Raw genomic sequence first — 20,616 nt, 5'->3', positions numbered from 1 at the left:
TTTTGAATTGTGCTTATAGAGGCATTCAATGCTATTTCATATCTCCAGCAACAGTCTGTGGCTGTAGGGCCTGGTTAATAACTCTGTGCCATTTGAAAACCACAAAATTAGATTTTAGAGGTAAAATATGTCAGTGGTTCAAAAGCACTTTATGAATGTTACTCGCTCTTATACATGGCTTTATTTGAAACATAAACACCTCACGATGCGGCCTCTATATTGCACTTAATTATATTAATGTGTTGGTGCATGAGAACTTCTAGTGCACTTGGCCCTTTTATAACATACTTCATTCAAACCTGGTCTCCAATCTCAAAAGGCTAATACGTGAACCCTAGCGCACCGGCCAATGACAAGCATTTAGGACAACTTTTCTCCTGTTTGGTCATTGGTTGCCCGTGAAGGCCCGTATCTGATTGGGCAGCATATCTCAGAGATGAGATTCGTATCTTGCCTCCCTAGCTGAGAGCATCCGCCTGTTATACCAAGTAGCATGCCCACATTCAGATCTAGTGGTACATTCCCAGTTGCCGCTCCTTAGCGCTTTCTATAGTGATGTACAAATAACACATTGATACATGCAGGAGCAATCCGCCTAAGCTGCTGAAGAGAGAGGAGGCTTCACTGCCACTGGCTGTCAATCATGTGTGTTCTCCTTCCTTCTAAATGATGCTGGACCCTGGAAATCTAAGGACCATCTGTGTTTGAAAGTGCCAGGCCAGCTTTTCGAGCTCTTCCAATAGCCACGTTGGCCGCAAGAAAAACAAGCATTGGCATAGCCAATAGGTCTCTCCTTTGGGACCTCATAAGTGTTTAGCCATGCAACAGTTGATGTTGTTGCACCAAGGATATTGTGCTGCATAACTAAATACTTATAAGGTCCCAAAGGCGAGACCTATTGACTATGCCAGTGCTTGTTGCGCATCTCCTAACGTCCCAATATAACTATTGGGACAATTTGCGAATGCAAAAAGTCTTAGTGCATCGGGCCCATGGTGAGGAATCTGTAGTTAGATTATACTCCAGCAAGAATGTTACTTAAGGTAAGTAGGGGATTATTGTGTTAGCCAAAAATAAAAACCAGTATATTAAGAAGCACGTTGCCTTGTTGCTTTTTTCTTTCATAACTCATTGTTCTACTTGACCTATTGTTTGGAATTACATTTCTTATGTAGCAGTGGCTTTGTATGGCAGTTGAATTATGTTAATGTGAACCACGCTCTAAATACTGGTTTCTTTGATATGTGAACTAAATGGGGTAGATACGTTTTTATTGAATCATTGCCATGAAGTAGAATGCCAGCATTAATTGATGATGTTCTTTGTTCCTTCTGTGTTGTAGTTATGGTCTCTGTGGAATTCACTTTTTGGACACTGGTTGCCTTGGGTACAAGGCCTACTACATTGCCCCAAGGAAAGGAACTGTCTGGGTAAGATGTCAAGAAATATGTATTAAAACAAAGATCATGGTTTGTAAACATTGTAACATGTGAGTTTGCACTACTAGCATAGCATCTTCCCCCATGTAAAACTGAAAAAAACAAATCTTATTGCATGTATCCTAAGAAATTTGCACTTATTTTGGATACGTTAACCTTGTTGCATTAAATCAAACTCTGATATGTCCTCTGGAAAAATAGCTACGCCTATGTGATGCAACATAATGGTAAAAAAACATAATAGCATAATATGCAAACTAATTGTAAAAAATAGTGTACAAAATAATAGAATTATATTATAGATCTTGAAGTCTTCCTCTTGTACGTAGTTCTGGCAAACGCTTTAATTACTTTCTTAAGTTGCATACATAATTTGTATTAAAGTCTGCATTATTCTTATCACAGCTGCAATTTAATAATTTTTACTAATACTACACTGGTGAACTTTATTGGTATTTTGTTTTTTCAGAGTATCTCTGGTTCAGACTGGTTAAATAGCATTGTTGCTGGAGATGTCACTGGGGAGGTGATAGCTGCTGTGTTACCTGATCTCACCAACAATCCAACCAACGTCAAGCGACCATCTGAGCGAAGATTTGTATGTCAAATGTTTTATTTTATTTCCTCATTGCTCCCTACCCTTGCCTTAATCTTCTCTCACATCACGCATAAATAGTAGTGTTATTTAACTCTTTTGCAGTTTTTGTGGATACCTCAGCAGGTGTTTGCATGGTCCGCTGGTCTGATATGCTGAATGTTTTATTGCCACTAACATGCTGTTAATCTGATTTGTAGATGATATTTTAGTAGTTGTGATAATCTGAGACCTTTTAAGACCAGCTTACTGGACAGCACATGTTGTGCTGGCTGTTGTGAAGCATATTGTGGCCATGAACACAGAGGGGCTTGGAAGGCAGCTCATTCCTTGCCATTGGTTGGCTTTCATTGGCACTCTCATGTGCCTGTTTATTATCCCTGTCCTATCTAATGTTTGTCCCTCCTATAGAGCATTGCCTCCTTACATTTAACCGGTGTCTATGCCCGATGTCTGGGAACTATTTTTCTTTTTGTATAAGCAGTAAGCACTCACAGAAAGTGTATGCGCTTTCTGAGCTGTCTTACTTGTGTACTTCGCTCTCCTACTTGTGTACTTCGCTCTCCTTTCGTGCTGCAGCCTGTCCCCGTGTGCTTCTCCCTACCCCCTCCTTGTCACGGTCACCCGTGTGCTTCTCCCTGTTGCACTCTCAACACCCACTCGTCCCTAAATTACTTCCATTCCTCCCTGCTATTCCTGTGTTGCTTCCACGTTCCTAACCTGCCCCTGTTGCTTCCTGGACACCCGCCCTACCCTTGTTGCCGCCCACTTTTGTTACCCTGTTTTTTTAGTCCTGCTTGGATCAGAAATTACAAAGTAGAAAATAAAAGAAGCCACGTAATTTAGTAGGAGCATGCATGCTTACTGCGCAAGTCAACACAATGATGTAGGCATGCACGTAAAAGTTAACTTTTTCTTCTTTTCTTTAGCCATGCTGCACAGCATCGTGGGTTTATTTTACTAAAGCCAAGATGCCCAGCCTAGTGCGTGCAGTATGGCTAATAACCATTGGCATAGCCATTAGGGCAAAAAGGCAAGACATATTGACTTTGCCACTGCTTGTTAGCTTTGGTGTAGGCAAAGGCATTGTGCTTTTTTATTATTAAATGTTATTGTAAACAGTAAGATCTGCTTGTACAAGTAATCATCTGCAAAAACACTTCATTACAGTCATTTCCTTACATTTAGCAACGGTCGACTTCACAATCCTCTCTCTATTATTACATATCATCTTCTGAGCCACTTTCTTTTCCTGGGGGGGGGGGGTGTTACTTATATCCTCTATACATATTCCATTTCCCCCTTATAACACATTTTGCCTTTAACAAGTATACAGAGTAACCTTTGGGTTAGACCCCTTTAGATGTTCGCTTCTTTGGCTCACCATCATTCAGCCTTATTCAGCCGTTCTTTGCTTGAAGTGTCCTTCACACTTTGGGTCAGCGCACAGCGTCTTGTGAATGGTTACATTTGACAGTGTTTGTCATTTTGCATTGGTGGTTGGCAACAAATGAGTCTGTCTTTGACCATCTCTATGCAGTAACATGGCATCTTGTTAGTGTACCTTGATACCTGGCATAGCCCTCTAATGTGCACCTACCTCAACAGTTGCCACTGTTAGTGTGACTCTGCATGCTGTGATGCTGGCCCTGTAGACTGGTGTTAAATGATGAAGTGTGATGATTCAGAGATTTTCTGGAGAGTGTGGGACACGTATTCACTTCGGACCTGATATTTCAGCAGTCAGTGCTCCCAGACCTAATGGCTCTGCAGCTATACGTCTAAGGTTAGAGACCCTCTAAAGGCGCTTAATGACTTAAGATAACTGTGCATTACCAACATTTACAGTGAAGCCATAATTCCATGACAGGTTTCTATTGTGTGCCTGCTCTTTGCATATGTGTAAAGCATTATGATGCTGTATACTACAGAATTATGCAACATATGTAAATATACTCGGTTGGCATGATGGTTAGGGTAGTTTAGTGCTTGACGTAAACTAAAAATCAACTTTGCAGGTCAAGATATTGAATACCACCCAGGCCAACCTACAAAGCAAAGTTGTTTGAAGAGGCTGCAGAAACTGATGCCTAGCTTGTATAAATAATAAGCAAGAGAGCCCAATAGGTTTTACATTATGAGCGTTAAAAATACACCCATCCGTTTGAGTCCAGTGACGTTCATTTTCCATTAACGTCGCCCCACCTCCCGCCGCATCTCACCTGGACCATTTCCCCCCCCTTCTCCTTGGAGACCCTCCTTTCACTTCTGCCCACTGTGAAAAGCGGATCACCTAGAGACCCGGCGCCCATGAACGTCTTAGCCAAAATCGCCTCCACTATTGGTCTGACAATTACTTATATGATCAATACCTCGCTCGGCTCAGGCATCGTCCCCCCCACTCTGGAAGGAAGCAATGGTTAAAACCCTTCTTAAAAAGCCTCATCTCGACCTTGCAGATCTGGGCAACTACCGCCCTATATCTCTCTTACCAGGAATCTCTAAAATCACTGAGAAACATGTAAACCACGCCCTTTCGGAGTTCCTTGAGACACCCAACCTGCTTCACCCCTCGCAAACTGGTTTCTGCCCCAGACCGAGCACAGAAACTGCTCTCCTAGCGGTCGACGAGGAAAGCAGGAAACTGCTTGATGCCGGAGGCCCAGCAGCAATAATCCTGCTGGACCTGAGCACAGCCTTCGACACTGTGAATCACCAGGTCCTAATTCATCGCCTGTGCAAGGTTGGGGTGTCCGGCTCCGCCCTGAGCTGGCTGCGCTCCCTCTTTGAAAGACCGCACTTCCAGATCTTCGAAGATGGCCTAAGTTCCAAACCCCAGCCCCTCCAGTGCAGTGTCCCTCAGGGTTCGTCGCTAAGCCAGACACTTTTTAACATTTATATGGTCCCCTGGCATCCATTGTAGCACCTTTTGGAATCCATATGGTTACCTACGCTGACGACACCCAACTGGTCATAGCCCTAAATCAAACCGCCCCCCACTCCATGACCTTGAATGCCTGTCTTACGGGGGTAGTAAACTGGATGGGTTGCTCCCAACTGAAACTGAACGGGAGTAAGACGGAAATCATGGCCCTGGGTAACTTTGACAATGCCGCCCTCAGAACCTTCTGGCCCGCTTGCCTGGGTCCAGTCCCATCTCCTAAACCCGAAATAAAGAGCCTGGGCGTCTGGCTGGATCACAATCTGATGTTCCAAGCGCAAGCTAGCAAGACAGTGGCAACCTGCTTTGGCCTCATCAGAATGGCGAGGAAAGTGCTCCCCCTGCCCCCTTCCAAGCGAAGAAAACCATGATCCAGTCCATACTGCCCTCTAGACTGGATTATGGCAATGCGCTCTACCTAGGCTCCCCCGCCTTCTTAATTAACAAACTACAGATCATCCAGAACTGCGCAGCCAGACTGCTGACGGGAATGCCAAAACTGTCCTCTTCCAAACCTGCCCTGCGTCTCTTACACTGGCTGCCAATGAGAGAGCGAATCAGCTTCAAATCCCTTTGCATTGTCCACAAATCACTCATGGGGCTAGGCCCTCCCCTGGTCCTACCCATGGTGCAGCCTTATAAAGCTAGGAGACATCTGCGCTCGAATGACCTCCACCTCATCGCAATCCCCAGAATGAAACGTGCCAGAAGTGGGGGCAGGCTTTTTTCTCTGAATGCAGGCAGACTTTGGAATTCTCTACCTCTCCACCTCCGGACCAAACCCAGTCACCGCTCTTTTAGAAAACAGCTAAAAACCTTCCTATTTCCCTAAAGCACCATCTCATTCTGTCATCTGGACCAGTCGGTCAGTCTCAGCGCTGGGAGGCCTCCTGGTAGCCATGCACTTTATAAATGCCCTTTTCATTTCATTTCATGAACCCTTGTAACTGCTCTTGCCTCAGAGTTGTTTCCTTTTTTTCAGCTCTTTATTGTTTTTTCATCTGTTTATTTTTATTTCAATAATTTTATTGAAAATTTCGGTACAACAAAATTATACATTGAGAAACATATGTGCTGTTGGAGGTACATTTGAATAGAAAGAAGAGCAATTGGCTGAATACGGTTGACTAAGTAGGAGAAGGTATAACTATGATGGGCGTTATTACATACAGAGGTGCTCGGGCATTTTGCTTGTATCAACAAATTTAAAAGGCCTCATTATTACAGGGTTCAATAGGAAGGGGAAAAAGGATGAGAGATTAGTCCTACATGAGAAGAGGATAGAGAAGAAAAGAAGAGAAGAAAAGGGAAAGGAAAGGAGAGGAGTGTGCCACCATGGGATAAGCAGATCCGATCATTCCACTATTGCCAGGGATGTGTGTGTCTTGATCGGTTTGAGAAGGACTTCGTGGGTTACAAGTGGTCAGGAGAAGTGGCCATTCATGGCGGTTTATAAGTGTCAAAGTAGATATCAAGTGATTTCCACATTCTCCTTCGTGGGGGATGCCACGGTGTGGTCTGGAGCGTGGTGTTGTCAGCCCCTCGGAGCTTAATCACCCAGTTTAACCAACAGGCATAGCTTGCTTTTTTTGTGTCTTTCCAATTGTTTAGGATGACCTTAATGGCTGCCATGAGTAGGAGGTCTAAGAGGGCTCTATCCGGTTCAGGGAGTTGTGTTTCTTTAACAGAGCCAAAAATAAGATAGGGAAGTTCTTTGGGCGGTGTAATGTTGAACAGTTTGTGGATGAACATAAATACTTTGTCCCAATAGGATGAGACGCAGTCGCATTGGAGGATAAGGTGGTCCAAATCACCTTCAGCATGTTTGCAGTTCCAACAAAAAGCGTCGGGTTAATTTTGTGAGAATAGAGGCGAGCGGGCGTCCAGAAGACCCTATGCATGAGCCAGTATTTGGTTTGTGATAATGTAGGGCTTATTTTGTGGCTCATACAGGATTTCCAAGTTGTGGACCACTCCGTCTCAGAGATAGGGAAAGAGGCGCGAGAGGACCAGAATTGTGTAGTTTTTTCATTTAGTCTGGAGGATTGCGGGCTCAGTAATTTGTACATCTTAGAAACCTGGTGGCCTAGACGATTTATGTTGGAGAAGAATGTGAGAAGAGCTGGAGGTGTGGGGTACAAGTCCGCTTTTGTAATGGCAGATTTAATATTTAGAAATAAATAGAAATCGCAAGCATTAATTCCAAATTTCGCCTGGATTCCTGCAAAGGGCAAGGGGTATGTTTCTTCGTATAGTTAATGGGGGAAAAAGGATGCCGCTCTTAATCCAAGTGGGGTTATACAACGACTTGCCTTTATATGTGATGTTAGCGTTCTTCCAAATCGATTCCCATCTGGATCTTCTTATTGTTTTTTCATCTGTTTTAAGAGTTTTCTCTCTGGATTCATTCTTTTAAATTACCGTCATTGACATCTAATAAGTCACCTGTGTTGTTCCCGATGAATACTGTTAACTGTAGATAACTCAAGCTGTCAAGTGCCCGATGGTAGTAAAATGTGCACAATATATGCCATAGAAGGTTGACATTCTTATGGTAAGGAAAAGTACTGCAATTATTGTTGTGATTTGTTAACAAATGTAAAAAAAACAATAAACAAAAAAAAACTGTAGAAACCTCAACTTGTGAATATTTCCCCTGGCGGCCGTCTGAATCCGTAAAATCGAAAGCAGTACTCCTGTGCGCCAATAGGGGGGGTTGTGCAGCTCCGCACCAACTTTACGTGACAAGCTGGGCTATATATTAGTGCTACCCTGGCGCAAAGTGACATCAGTTTCTTTATTTTCTTTTTACAGTGTGCAAGGGAAACATGTCACCACCCAAAATGTCTGGATTTAAACCTTGTAGGTACCAGCAAATGTTTGGGACAGATCCTCATGAAAGATACCTGGGGTTGGAACACAACTCCAAATAGAAGACTCTACAGCACAACTGGTCGATGTGACCTGTTCAGGCATCGGAACCGCTTCTGCCATTTAACGAAGCCTTTATGTATAACCCGCTTGGACGCTTGAGAAAAACCATGGTCTTGACCCCAAGTCAATAGGCAAGTAGCTCATTGCCGCAGACCAGTGGCAGGTGGCCCTGATTTTCTGACCCAACAACCAGTGTCTGAGATGTTGGTACAGGCATCCATCAGCTGAGTAAACCAAAAGACCTTCCCTACCAACCCTACAGACTGAGAATCCAAATGCATTAAGACCCTTGGCAAACACACATTCTCTTCTTCCAGCCTTTATTTACGATGTGGTAGTGCCAGCTCCCTCCCAGAGTGCTAAACCCATGCTTTGTGGGACGTGGTTGGAATTTCAGTTCCGGAGGACATGTGGGTATCTTTAGCCCATACAATCCAAGAAGGCCAGGCTGTGGCAACGATTGTTGTTAGGTCTGGCCACGGCAAAACTGATTAATTGAGCCTGGCAATGGGGAAGAGTGTTGTGCTTTCTCTTCACAACTGGATGAGGTCTACGGGCTTCTCAGGGGATGTCCAGACATCTTTAATGAAAATGCCGTTTGATGTCTCTCGCCTCTTCGGTGAGAAAGCTGCCTCAGCCCTGGAACACTTTCAAGAAAGTCGCTCCACAGCGTATTCCTTTTAGTTGTTTTCCCCTAATAGGCAATTTTCCTTACAGTTCTGCCCCTTTTTGGGATATGCCAGGGGTTTTCAATATTACCAGTGCCAGACCCCGCTCCTGGCACAACAAACTTCTCAGGCATTTTGTGGCTGAGCCCACAGGTCCCAGAAACAATGTTCAAGGCATCACAGACAACGTGGAGCTCAGTCTACTGTTCTTCTGGCGGCCACATACGCAGTACCACGTTAGTGTGTCATTTTGACAGACACCCTGTAGGGGGAAAGACCAGACATTTCCTCCAAGCGTGGCGTGACATCATTTTAGACGCATGGGTTCTCTAAATTGTCCAACGAAGCTATGTCTTCCCATTTCTTTCTGCCCAACACATGTTCCCCTCCTCATCAGCACAGCTGACTTAGGATGCCATGGCCATTTTGCAGCAGAAGTGGAGGCTCTTTTGGCATAGGGAGCCCTAGAGGGATGTCCACCCTTTGAAGTTGGAACTTTAAACTTTTTCTGTTACTTCCTTGTGCTGAGTAAGGACGTATACCTTTGTCCTATTTTAGATCAGTGCCCTCTGCACGTCTTCTTTCGGAAGGACACATTCAGGATACTCACACTTGCCTAGGTCTGGTCTATCCTGTAGACTGTATGCTATGTTTGGACCTGCAGTACCCCTATTTATATATTCCTGTCCTGTAGGCCCACAGGTGTTTTCAGGGGTGCCCGCTTTTGGCTTTACTAGTGCCCCTTTGGGGTTCATGAGAGCGACTACTGTAGTTGCAGCATAAGTTCGGAGGTTGGGTGTTCCAGTCTACCCCTACCTTGGAAGCAAGCTCACAACAGGTAGTTGTAGACCACCTCCTGTCCGGGACCTCACAAATCTTACCTGTGATCTGTTAAGTATTCTTGCAGAGACGACATGAGCCACCACCACCGAACCCACCTTACCCCCAAACTGCCTTGTACACAGGTTAGGATGATGATGGGCACGCCGAAGGAGCAAGAGGACGTGAGATGGTCTTGACTGCTTGTAGGGAACCTCTCTGTTTGGGGACCCACTGGGTGTACCCGACAGCTGTAGAGGAGAAAGAAAGGCCCCTTAGTACTGGACTCAACACACACAATCACCCCCTTCTACCTCTCCTAGTACACATGTGGAAGGTTACAGTACCTGTAGAGGTTGTCCTCAGGTAACAGTGCTCCAGCATGATGAAGGGATGATCCAACTGTGGGGAATCCACTGTTAGGTAGCCAAAATCGGCAAGGGTGCTTTATTGTAGATAACCAAAATCATCAAATGCGCTTCTGGCGCATTAAGGCAATTCAAAATAAACAAATGCGCTCCAGCGCGGTGTGGCAGGAACATAGACAAGGGCGCTCCTTGTACATAGAAACCAAAATCATCAAAACGCGCTACCAGCGCGATAAGGTATCAATAAATAACAAATGCGCTCCAGCGCGGTGTGGCAAGGACAAAGGCAGGGGTGCTCCCAGTGTTTTGGAAATCAAAATCATCAAACGCGCTACCAGCGCAATAAGGTATCACAAAATAAACAAATGCGCTCCAGCGCAGTGTCAAGACTGTACAGGCGATTCAAATGGCAGGAATGATGTGCCCCCAGAGCGTTTGCGAGACAAAGGCAAGAACGCTCCCAGCGCGTATCAGGCACGAAGAAATAAGCGTCTCTTTTACCTTACCGGCAAACAGGAAGGGACACTCCCAGCGCGTCGCGGCCGTCAAGGGTCAGTGCGAACAGCGTAAAAGGCAACGAGATACGGCATGTAGCAGGGAAGCCGTTTACAGGACTTAGGTACATGCGGTAAGCGTACCGCTGGTTCCGGAATTCGAAACACAGAGCGGGCGGAAACCATGGTCCTTATGTGGTTTCCCCCGGAAGTGCTTGTGATCATGTCCGCGTCTGGAGAGTAGCTAGACTGCTAACCCCTCCGGACCGCAAGTCGGGCATACCATGCCGTCCAAGGAAACAGACCCGCAGCCCTCCCTCAGGCCCACAGTAAGCTACGCTACCTGACCGGCCCATGACACCTCCAGAAGACCGCCAACTTTCTAACATCGTTGGGGTTCACTATCAACATGCCGAAGTCACACTTGACTCCGCAGAGGCTTCTTTTTATCTGAGTCATCTTGACTACAGTGCAGTTTTGTGCCTTTCCCCGGGAGCGCAGAGTCTAGGGCATTCGGTCTATGATCCCGATGTTTCAGCTTCTGTCCTGGATCTCAGTAACAATGAAGTTGAGGCTTCTGGGACTATTGGCAGCCTGCATCTTGCTAGTCAACCACACCAGATGATACGTGGGATCTGTAGTGAGATCTGAACTCCTAGTAGGCACATCCATAGGGGAACTAATTGGATTCCAGAGACTGCAAAAGATCTGCAGTGTTAGCTGCTGGTCCATGTTTGGGCCAGTGGCAGACTCCTCTCCCTGCCCCACCTAAAGCTGATGGCAATGGAATATGCATCACTAGTGAGCTGGGGAGGCAATCTTGGAGAGGGGGAGATCAGAGGACTCTGGTCTCTGACGGAAACCTGCCCACACATCAGTTTGTTTAGAGTTGCAAGTGATCTGCTTGCTATTGAAGCCTTACTACCATGCTTTGAGGGAGACTCTTATATAAGTACTCGCAGACACTACCACCATGTGGTATTGCAACAAGTAGGGTGTAGGGACGTCTTGGGTCCTCTGACAGGAGGATCTGCGCCTCTGGAAGTTAATGACTCGCCAGGGCATTTTTCTGGTCATGAACAACCTTGCAGGATCTCTGAACGCTAAGACCAACAAACTCAGTTGCCAATGCCGAGGGGGGTCACACTTGGCAGTTACACCCAGTGTGCCCAGAGGTGGTGCAGTGGGGAGAGCCCTGGCTTGATCTTCCCGCTATAGCAGAACGTGCAGTGTTATACTGACTGAGATACTTGTGTTAGCATAAGAAGGCACTCTCCTGAAGCGCAGAGGCTTTCTTTTGGAGCAGCATGGAGCTGCTGTATACCTTCCCACCTCTATTCCTCCTGACTCAAATTACAAACAAGATCAAGATAAACCGGGCCATAGTCATTTAGTGGCTGCGGTTTGGGCAAGAATAGTGTGATATCCAGAACTTCTGGGCATGAGCACCTGTCCTCCGATCAAGCTGCTTCAGGAAGATCTGCTGTTACAGCAATAGGTAAGGTTGCTGTACCTGGCCCCCCTCAATCTGCACCTCCATGCCTGGAAAGTGGCATCTAGATTCCTTCTATCTTCCTCTCGAGGTCATTGACTTTATTACGGCAGCCAGGTGCCCATCTACAATATTGGTGTACGCCGGGCGTTGCAAGAAGTTTGTGGCTTTGTGCAGCACTAGCTAGATTCACCCACTATAAGCTAAAGTGTTGTTGATTGTTTTGTTGTTGGCCCAGCAAGGACTTTGGTTGGGAACTCTAAAAGGCTATTGCCAGCTCTTTCGGATTTTTTTAAGATTACCTGAGCTTCCGCCTTCATTTAAATCATGTTTTGTGATAATATTTCTTAAAAGTTTATTACATATTTCCGCTGAAGCAGTTTGTGGTAACCACAGTGGGACTTTAATTTGGTCCTCACTTTTCTAATGAGCACACCATTCGAGTCAGTGCACAGTTGTTCACTATGTCTCTTGAACCTGAAAAGGGTCTTTCTGGTCGTGATACATCAGCTCGTCACATGAGGGTGTTCCAAACACTCTCGGTCCAGCTGCCCTACACATCAATTTTTCCAGACACAATGGTGGTGAGAGCTCAAGTTGCTTTTCTGCCAAAAGTAGTAATATTTTTCTAGGTCAGGCAGGTTATCACCATTCCTGAATCTTTACCCCTCCTAATCCTTCAAAACAATAGGAGTGACTCTATTGTTTGGACTCCAAGAGAGAGCCCTTAGTTTCTACATTGATCGCACCAGGTATAGTAGGGTTGCCACCTCAGGAAGTTTTTACCAGTTTGGACAGTGTTTTTATATGGAAGTCAGCAAAAAAAGATGGCAAACCTAACCATGGACCATCAAGTGGATAATCAACTCAGTGGGCTTCTCAGGGAGCAAAGAAAGGCAAGGCAGGACAGAAACGATCCATATCTAGGCTGATAACGCTCTGCTTTAAAATCTGGTGAGCTCTAGTAAGAAGCCGCCATCTGGAGGATTTAGGGCTCATTTCACTCAAGCTAAAGCTGCTGCTACTGTGTTGGCACGTAGAGTGCCTGTCCTGGATAATGTATCAGACTTCTACGTTGTTACCAGTGCACACGTTCACAAAGACCTATGGCCTTGACAGTCAGGCCCGTCGGATGGGCATTTAACCCATTCTGTCGTGCAGGACTTTTTAACCTGAGCCATTCCACAGACCCAACAAAGGTATTGCTTGGGTATCTATTCACAATATGAGTAATCGGAGGTTAGAAATAGCCATCAGACGAATAGGTTACTTACCTTCGGTAACTCTCTTTCTGGTGGAAACTGTATCTTACTGCATATTCATCGACCTCTCACCTTCCTTTTCTGTGGAATTGCCCCCTTTCCATCTAAAAAGGTCCCAAACTAGAGATGTGCACACTGGATAAGCCAATTAGTCAACAGGGTCTGTGTCTGATGCTCCAGACCGGCCTTTAAAAGCTCGGATGTCAGCACTCCTGGGTGGCACTTATATGCTGTTCAGCTCGTAAGTTTCAGAATGTAACGAGGTTGGTGCAGAGACATACGACCTTTCCTACACAGTTGTACTACTTTTGAGTTTCCGGATCCAGTCAGACTGGGAAACTATTCACAAGGTGCGGAATCTACGTTCAGTTATTTTGTCCACCAGAAAGTGTTATCAAGTATTTAGTATTTTTTTCTTGCCTTCATTTTTTGTGAAGTATCCATTCTGCTGGCGGAAAAGGGCTTATGGAGACTCACACGAAGTGTGAATATTTTGTTTACCATCTCCTCACTGTGGAATTGTGTACATTTTGCTCTAAAATGACCAAAAGGCGGGTGGAAACACAAGGAAAGCATGGGAAACTGGAAGACAAAAAAACAATAGGAAAGAAAACAGTTCAGCAAGGTCTACAGGGAATCTTCAGTATTACTGTGACCAGGCCTGCAACCTCCAAGGACTCTCATAGAGGGAGGTCCAGAAAGAGAAAATCAAGGAGCAAAAAAGAAACATTGACATGGGGACTCTCATAATATTTCATTGCTGGTCGGCGTCAGTCTTTCATGTTGATGAAAGCAGCAGACCTCGAAATGCTTGCTGTCATAAACAGTTTCGCTGTCATCATAAATACATCATTATCGTCATGTTCTGACGTTTCAGCATACCTTACCGACATCAACTACACATTTCGAACTGATGAGATCCACATCTCTAAATCACTCAGTGCCATACTATCTCTATCACGGCATCACTCAGTCACTTGAATCAACATCAAGAATTTCAGCTGCGGTCCGTCTCCAAAAGTAACTTACACTCACAAGAAGAGATTATTGCCTTCTCCTTACCTGTCTACGCAGCCACTCACCTACTAGATTTGCAATTACATTGAGAAATCCACGGCAGACATCTGTAAACCCTCTCAACCTGCCGTCACTTTCCGAAATGGTTTCTTTGCACACTTTGAGGTCACCCAAAAGAAAGACGCCATAGACCTCTCCTTTGTCTCAAGTACCCGCTTCTCCATTAATGGATCTGGATCCACAAGTACACGAAATGAGCATCTCTCTCCAATGTAAGAGAAATGTGTCATCCTACAGGCCAACATCGTTGAGGGCTTCTTCTTCAAAACTCAAACTAAACTTGAATCTATGTCAATATGTGGCTCAAGAGGGACAGAATTCCCATTCTAGTGCACTATCACATTTTTTATACTAGATGTCTGGATGTGCACTATGACCTTATAGGATGCTTGTCTCCACATTTAAGTCAAAGTGACAGTAATTTCCTGTGATTTGTAATTGGCCTTTCACACTTTCAATACACAGTGGTACTGTTTGTGGACTGAAGTCTACTTCTATGATATTCTCCAAGTGCATGACAGTATTGTACAGCACCTCTGTTGTCACAAAATATTTTTCTATCCATATCTGGACAACTGGCGGATAATAAGCTGCAGTTCCCAGAAAAAGACACACAAGACTTGCAAGTGACAACAACACCCCACCTTCAAGTTCTATCTTATGGGGGAGCAACATTTTAGACATAACATTAAGAAAAGTGTTTCCTTTGAAAGACAGTGTATTGTCCAAGTGGGAGAAGTGTCAGCTCTTGAGGGCTCTTCAGACCTTCTTGCTGGAATCCATGCACTCTTTCGTTTTCATTGTCCCGAAGGAAAGACTGCAAATGAGACCACTTCAGCAGTGTCTGTAATATCCGTGGTCTCAAAGGAAAAAAATAAGGGATGACAATTTTCAAATTTCAATAGTACCCATTCTACAGAATCCTCCAGTAAATGCTATAATCATGGATGCATCCATGTCAAGTAGAGGAGCCCTATAGACCTGTCAAGGTTTAGAGTTGAAAAAGGAAAGTTGCAGGCACATTTATTTCTGAAAGCTCAGAATAGTTTTTCTAGCTCTCAAGACTATCTCTGATGGTAAGCAAAATCTTAATTCAGACAGACACCACTATAGTAATGCATTACCTAAACACAGCAGGAGGCACAAGATTGAGGTGCAAAAAAATTGGACTGCGCCTCTGATGAGGTTCGTGTGTTAAGAGTCATTCCCTTAACAGGAATTTTAAAAAAACAAGTGGACTTCCTACTGGGATTCAGTTTCTCCGAGCATTGCCCTTTGGATAGCAGCTCACTAACTTTACTGAATTCCTTTCCACCATTCTACTAACTCCAACAGTCCTCTTGAACCTTCAGAATTGCCACGCAATGATCATTCTTATTAGATTTTACTTTTGGTGCCAACAGCAGCGCCACAATCTTATCCCCTTTCAGGAAGAACGGAATAAGATGCATACATCTGGCGCTTGGCATGCTGCAGCTCTACTCATTCAAAGTCCATCTAATGACTTATAGAAAATGTACTCCTCAAATGTCCTTCTTTAAGGTCCCCACGATTACAGCCTTCTTTGAAGGTCTAAAGAAAGTCCTCCTTCCTATAGGAGCACCCTCACTTCATTGACAACTCAACCTAGTTCTTTCAAAATGAATGGGCCCTCCATTTGAAACTATTGACTGTGCTTCATTGAAGCATCTGCCATGGAGACAGTCTTTAGTCACAATTACTTCATTTTGAAGGGGTTGAGATTCAGGTCCTTTCACCTGTCGACCTCTATACATTTTCCACTCTAAGAGGGTAGTAATGAGCGCCCATCCTTCATTTCTTTCAAAGGTGTTTTTTTTTTCATATTAACCAGACTATTACTCTCCGTTTTCTTTAACAACCCATCTTCTCCAGCTGAGTGTTCTTTACACTTCCAATATGACAGGAGGGTTTTATGATTTTATCTGGACAAGACCAAGAGGTTATTTAAGCCTAACCAATTGTTTATCAACTATGGGCTTGAATGCACAGGCCTAGTCTCTTCAAAACAATCCATTTCTAGTGGGGGTGTGTCTTGTATGTCTTCCTGTTTTCAATCTACTAGTAAACCGCTGCCGGGAAAACCCAGAGCAAATAGCATCTACTACAGCCATTAACAGTTATCTGTAAGTTGACTACTTGAAAATCGGTCCACACTTTTACAAAGGATTGTTGCCTAAATTCATATTTGAGGGAGGATTCTAGAGTTGGTCAGGCTACTCTGTTCTATTTACAGTTTATACTAGTCTGTGTACCTGATATGGAATTTGTTGTATCCCTTACGACCAAGAGCTTCAACGGGTATTGATGGTTATGCTTGCTACTCCATTGTAACATTTATGACTATTTTAGCCAGTGGTGTGGGGCAGGCTGGCACAATTTTTATCTACATTTTATATAAATCTTCTGGAAAGTCATCTAGTGAGCCTGAATGTGAATCTCCTGCGCGGTGTTTATCCTCCAGTTCATGCCCTACTCTACGTGGATAATGATGTGCTTATTGCCAAGAAGCCACTTTGGCTTCCGATAATGAAGGGCATCTCACACCCATACCAACTCGAAGCGAACTCTGCACCTTTAACCTTTGCCAACCTAAAATCTTCCCTCCAACTAGAAGACTCAGACCTATATAATTTCCTAAAGATCAAAACAGCCCTGACTAAGTCCAAAATAGCAGACTCGAAGCCCTCTATATTCGACTACGTTACAAATATAAATAGGCTAGGGCACCAGGTCTCCCGCATATATAAAACCCTCACCACGCAAAAAACCAACATCAATGAAAAGACCAAGAAATACTGGAACTCTCACGTACACCCACCACTAGAGGACCGGGAATGGGACAAGCTATGGGCATCAGCCACACAAGCCAAGATTACCCCTGTACTTGCGCAGACCAAACTGTGGCTCCTACATAAAATGTTCTGGACCCCAGAGCGTCTGCACAAGCTGGGACTCAGAGATAACAATGCATGCTGGAACTGCAACGGGGCCAAGGCAGACCTAGAGCACCTGATCTTTCTGTGCCCGACTCTCACGGAATTTTGGGGGAGTGTCTTTGATTTCATAGACAGGATGTTCAAATGTAAAATGTCAAGGGAATTCCACTCGATCGTCACAGCCTCTATCCGAACCAACCTCTCCGCAAAGGAAGAGAGAGAACTCCTGGACCTTCTCTTAATCGCAGCGACCAAGCTGGAGAGACACAGCTAAAGTGTCGTATGGCGGATGGCTCTCCTGGATCACCTACCTAAGGGGAGCGGACACATTAGCGAAAAGATATTCACCCTGGAAATCCACCTCCAGGGACTTGTAGAACTCACTGGACACCGCCCTGCCAACTTTTAAACCAGCATAAGCTACGAACAATCCAAGTTTGACCACGAGCCAACAGAAATGAATACGATCTTGCTACTATCAGACCGAAGCGATTTTCTTCTGTTCTCGCTTTACTTATTCACACTATCCTCTTTCCTTCTCCCTATATTAAGCATACGAACAAGGGGCCCGTCATATACTAAACATGCCTGTCCTACCTAGGATGCCAGCCGGCGGGTTTCCCCACAATGTAACCACCCTGTTCAATGTATGTATATGCACAAATACAATAAATAAAAAAATTAAAAGTTGCTCGATCAATTTGCAATTTTTAGGACAGATCTAGAACTAACAGTGAATCAATCAAAGACCTGTATAATGATTTATGACCCAAGGAGGAATAGAAACACATCTTTTTGTGGTAAACTTGACTAAAATGATGCCCATCTGATAAAAACTTCTAGCTGCAGATTAATTACTTTGGAATATTTCGCAGGCGTCAGACTGCATCCTTAAACTCTTGAGCAGTACTCGTGAGCGCCAGTAGGTGGCATGAAACTGCTCCATGGTGTCCACACTAGATGTGATGTGCGTGGTGCCTATATAGGCGCCAGCCCAGCACACTGACATCAGTTCTTTATTTTAATGCCAACAACGTGGATCAGGGAGAACAAAACTAGTCACTTTTTGACCACTTTTTCAAATTGTTTTAGCCATTTGTTGAGCATTCTTCTGGCTCCGTATATATTATACCAAAGTAAGGTATAGTGTGCACAGAGTCCGGTGAACCCTAGGAGTCTTACAGAGGCTAAAGTAGAACATACCTTACTCTCTTTTGTGGTAGTGTGGGTGAACATTTAAGTTTATCAGAGGGTAGTGTTAAGCATTTGTTGTACACACCCAGGCAAGAAAGGATTACACACACTGAAAGACTGAACCCAATACCAATTGTTTTGTATAAAAAACATTACTTTGTTGCTTTTACTTTAGAACCAAGACTCAATTTAATTTTTTTTTAATTCAGCAGCTTTGTGGCAGCCATAAAAGTCATTCACGGAAGACAATTGCTAAGAATATTTTGTACATCATAACAATTACAATTTAACCAATACATAAAATGCCTCCGCTAGAAAGAGAAAATCTCTCGTACAGTACCAAATTGGAGTAGCTCTCATCAGTGCCTTGTGGATTGACAATATAGCGGTGGAATGTTGTAGAATAGAGATGGGTTTTGGCAGTTTGGTAATGGTGAGTGGTGCTGTGGTTATGTTACGTCGTCATGCAGTTGTGGGGTTACAGTGTAGTGATAGAGTGTGGGAATGATAAATTCCTGTTGAGTTTAGTACTGTGCTGCTAAGTGTATGTTGTATGTTGCTTTGGGGGGGGAGGTGGGGTGCCATGAAATATGATTGTGTTGGAATGTTGTAAAGTTGTGGGTGTGTTGGATTGTCACCATGTTTCTGATAGATACATCTGCCAGTGGATTCCTCACCTTGTGAATATCCCCCTGCGTCAGCAGCATTCGGAAATTCTTTTTGTAGCTTTGCGCCGACGTGGACCGATGTCACAGAGGCACGGCATCACGCGCGACTCCGCTGATGTCACTGACACCATAATAGGCCCATGCCGGCGTGATGACATCAGTTCCCTTTTTTCCGCGTCGTCGACGCTAACGGTTTTCTAGGGATCGTCCGTAGCTATTGCAGTAACCTTGTTACTTTGTTATAATTGTACTTCATTGTCTTCTCTCTCGACATGTCTTCGAAGAAGACCGGGTTTAGAGCTTGTGGGGAATGTGGCACAAGCATGTCCATTACTGATTCACATGATTGCTGTGTATGGTGTCTAAGCTCCGACCATGACGTCGAAGACTGCCAGTCTTGTAGGAAGATGACACCTAAGGCCCTCCGGGAGAGAGAAACCAAGCTTCTCGTGGCGAAACGTAAAGGAAGAAAAGAGAAGAAAAGTTCGAGGTCGCGAACTCTGCGTTCGAGGTCAAGGTCTCGTTCGAGGTCGCGCTCGGACTCGTCCTCGGCCCATACTCCAGCGCCGCATTGGCATTTTCCGTGGCCGGCGAGGCCTTCGACTCCGAAGCCGTCGACGCCGAATCCATCGATGCCGAATCTATCCACTCCGATGGCGAACCCTGAACGACCTCGTGTGAAGCTTCCTCGTCCGACGTCGGGATCGGCGCCGGCTCCGACGGAGTCGACAGTGGATCCGTCGGCATTGTATGTGAAGTACAGGTCGAGGCGTGGAGCCCAGAGGCTTATGGAGGAAGAGAGGTTTCGTGAGGTAAATTTGGAGGAGGGTGAGCTGCAGGAGTCAGAGGACCCATTTGATGACCTGACGGTGGCTAGTGGCCTTGAACTGTCCCCTGAGTGGGATCTAGCCTCAGTGTCGGATGCACCCTCTAAAGATGTGGCTCCTTACCATGTCGTGATAAGGAAGGCGGCAAACTTATTGAACATTACTCTGCCTACTGCTGAGTTTAAGTCGAATCTTCTCACAGAGGTCCTTCACTCACCATCTTCAGTGATTGAGCCAATGCTGCCATTTAATGATGCCCTTGCAGAGCCAATTTTAGAAGTTTTGAAGAAACCTTTGTCAGCTCCTGCAGTATCTAGGGCTGTTGCCAGGAGATATAGAGTTGCTCCTGATGACCTGGAATTTTTTTCCACTCACCCTCTGCCTGAGAGTTTGGTGGTGCAGGCGGCCTGTTCCATGAGATCAACAGGAGCTTTTCCACAGATTCCTGCAGAAAAGGAGTTGACCAAACAGGATCAGGCTGCTAAAAAGGTTTTCTCCTCCGCCAGCATGGCGTTGAAGTCCACAAACGCAACCTGCCTGATGGGGCGTTATATCCACGCCCTGATGGATACTGTAAAACAGTTGGTGCCAAAGATACCGGAGGATGATAGAAAAGACTTCCAGGAGGTAATCTCGGACACTCAGGCTGCAGCAAGGCAGGTGATCCAGAGTGGTTTGGACACAGCAGATTCTGTGGCGAGAGTCATGGGCTCTTCGGTGGCTATGAGGAGAGCTGCATGGCTAAAATCGTCTGAGTTTTCAACAGGTGTCCAGTCTGCATTAATGGATCTTCCATTCGACGGGTCTGGTTTGTTTGGCAAAAAGGCAGACACTGCTTTGGAACGTTTTAAAGACAGCAGGGCGACGGCTAAGTCGTTGGG

General features: G+C 45.0%; 1 protein-coding gene across 2 annotated transcripts in view; it reads left to right on the top strand.

Annotated features, from left to right (window-relative positions):
- Positions 1 to 20,616, top strand: part of GTF3C2 (general transcription factor IIIC subunit 2) — a 718,613-nt gene that overhangs the window by 519,795 nt on the left and 178,202 nt on the right. For both annotated transcript variants that reach the window (XM_078650100.1, XM_078650097.1), the window contains exons 14-15: positions 1,343 to 1,430; positions 1,909 to 2,037. In XM_078650100.1, the coding sequence (XP_078506226.1) occupies positions 1,343 to 1,430; positions 1,909 to 2,037 (217 nt within the window). The remainder of the gene's footprint in view (positions 1 to 1,342; positions 1,431 to 1,908; positions 2,038 to 20,616) is intronic.

The sequence above is a fragment of the Lissotriton helveticus genome, chromosome 6, assembly GCF_964261635.1.
Source record: "Lissotriton helveticus chromosome 6, aLisHel1.1, whole genome shotgun sequence".
Lineage (NCBI taxonomy): Eukaryota > Metazoa > Chordata > Amphibia > Caudata > Salamandridae > Lissotriton > Lissotriton helveticus.
This window is presented reverse-complemented; position numbering and strand designations above follow the sequence as displayed.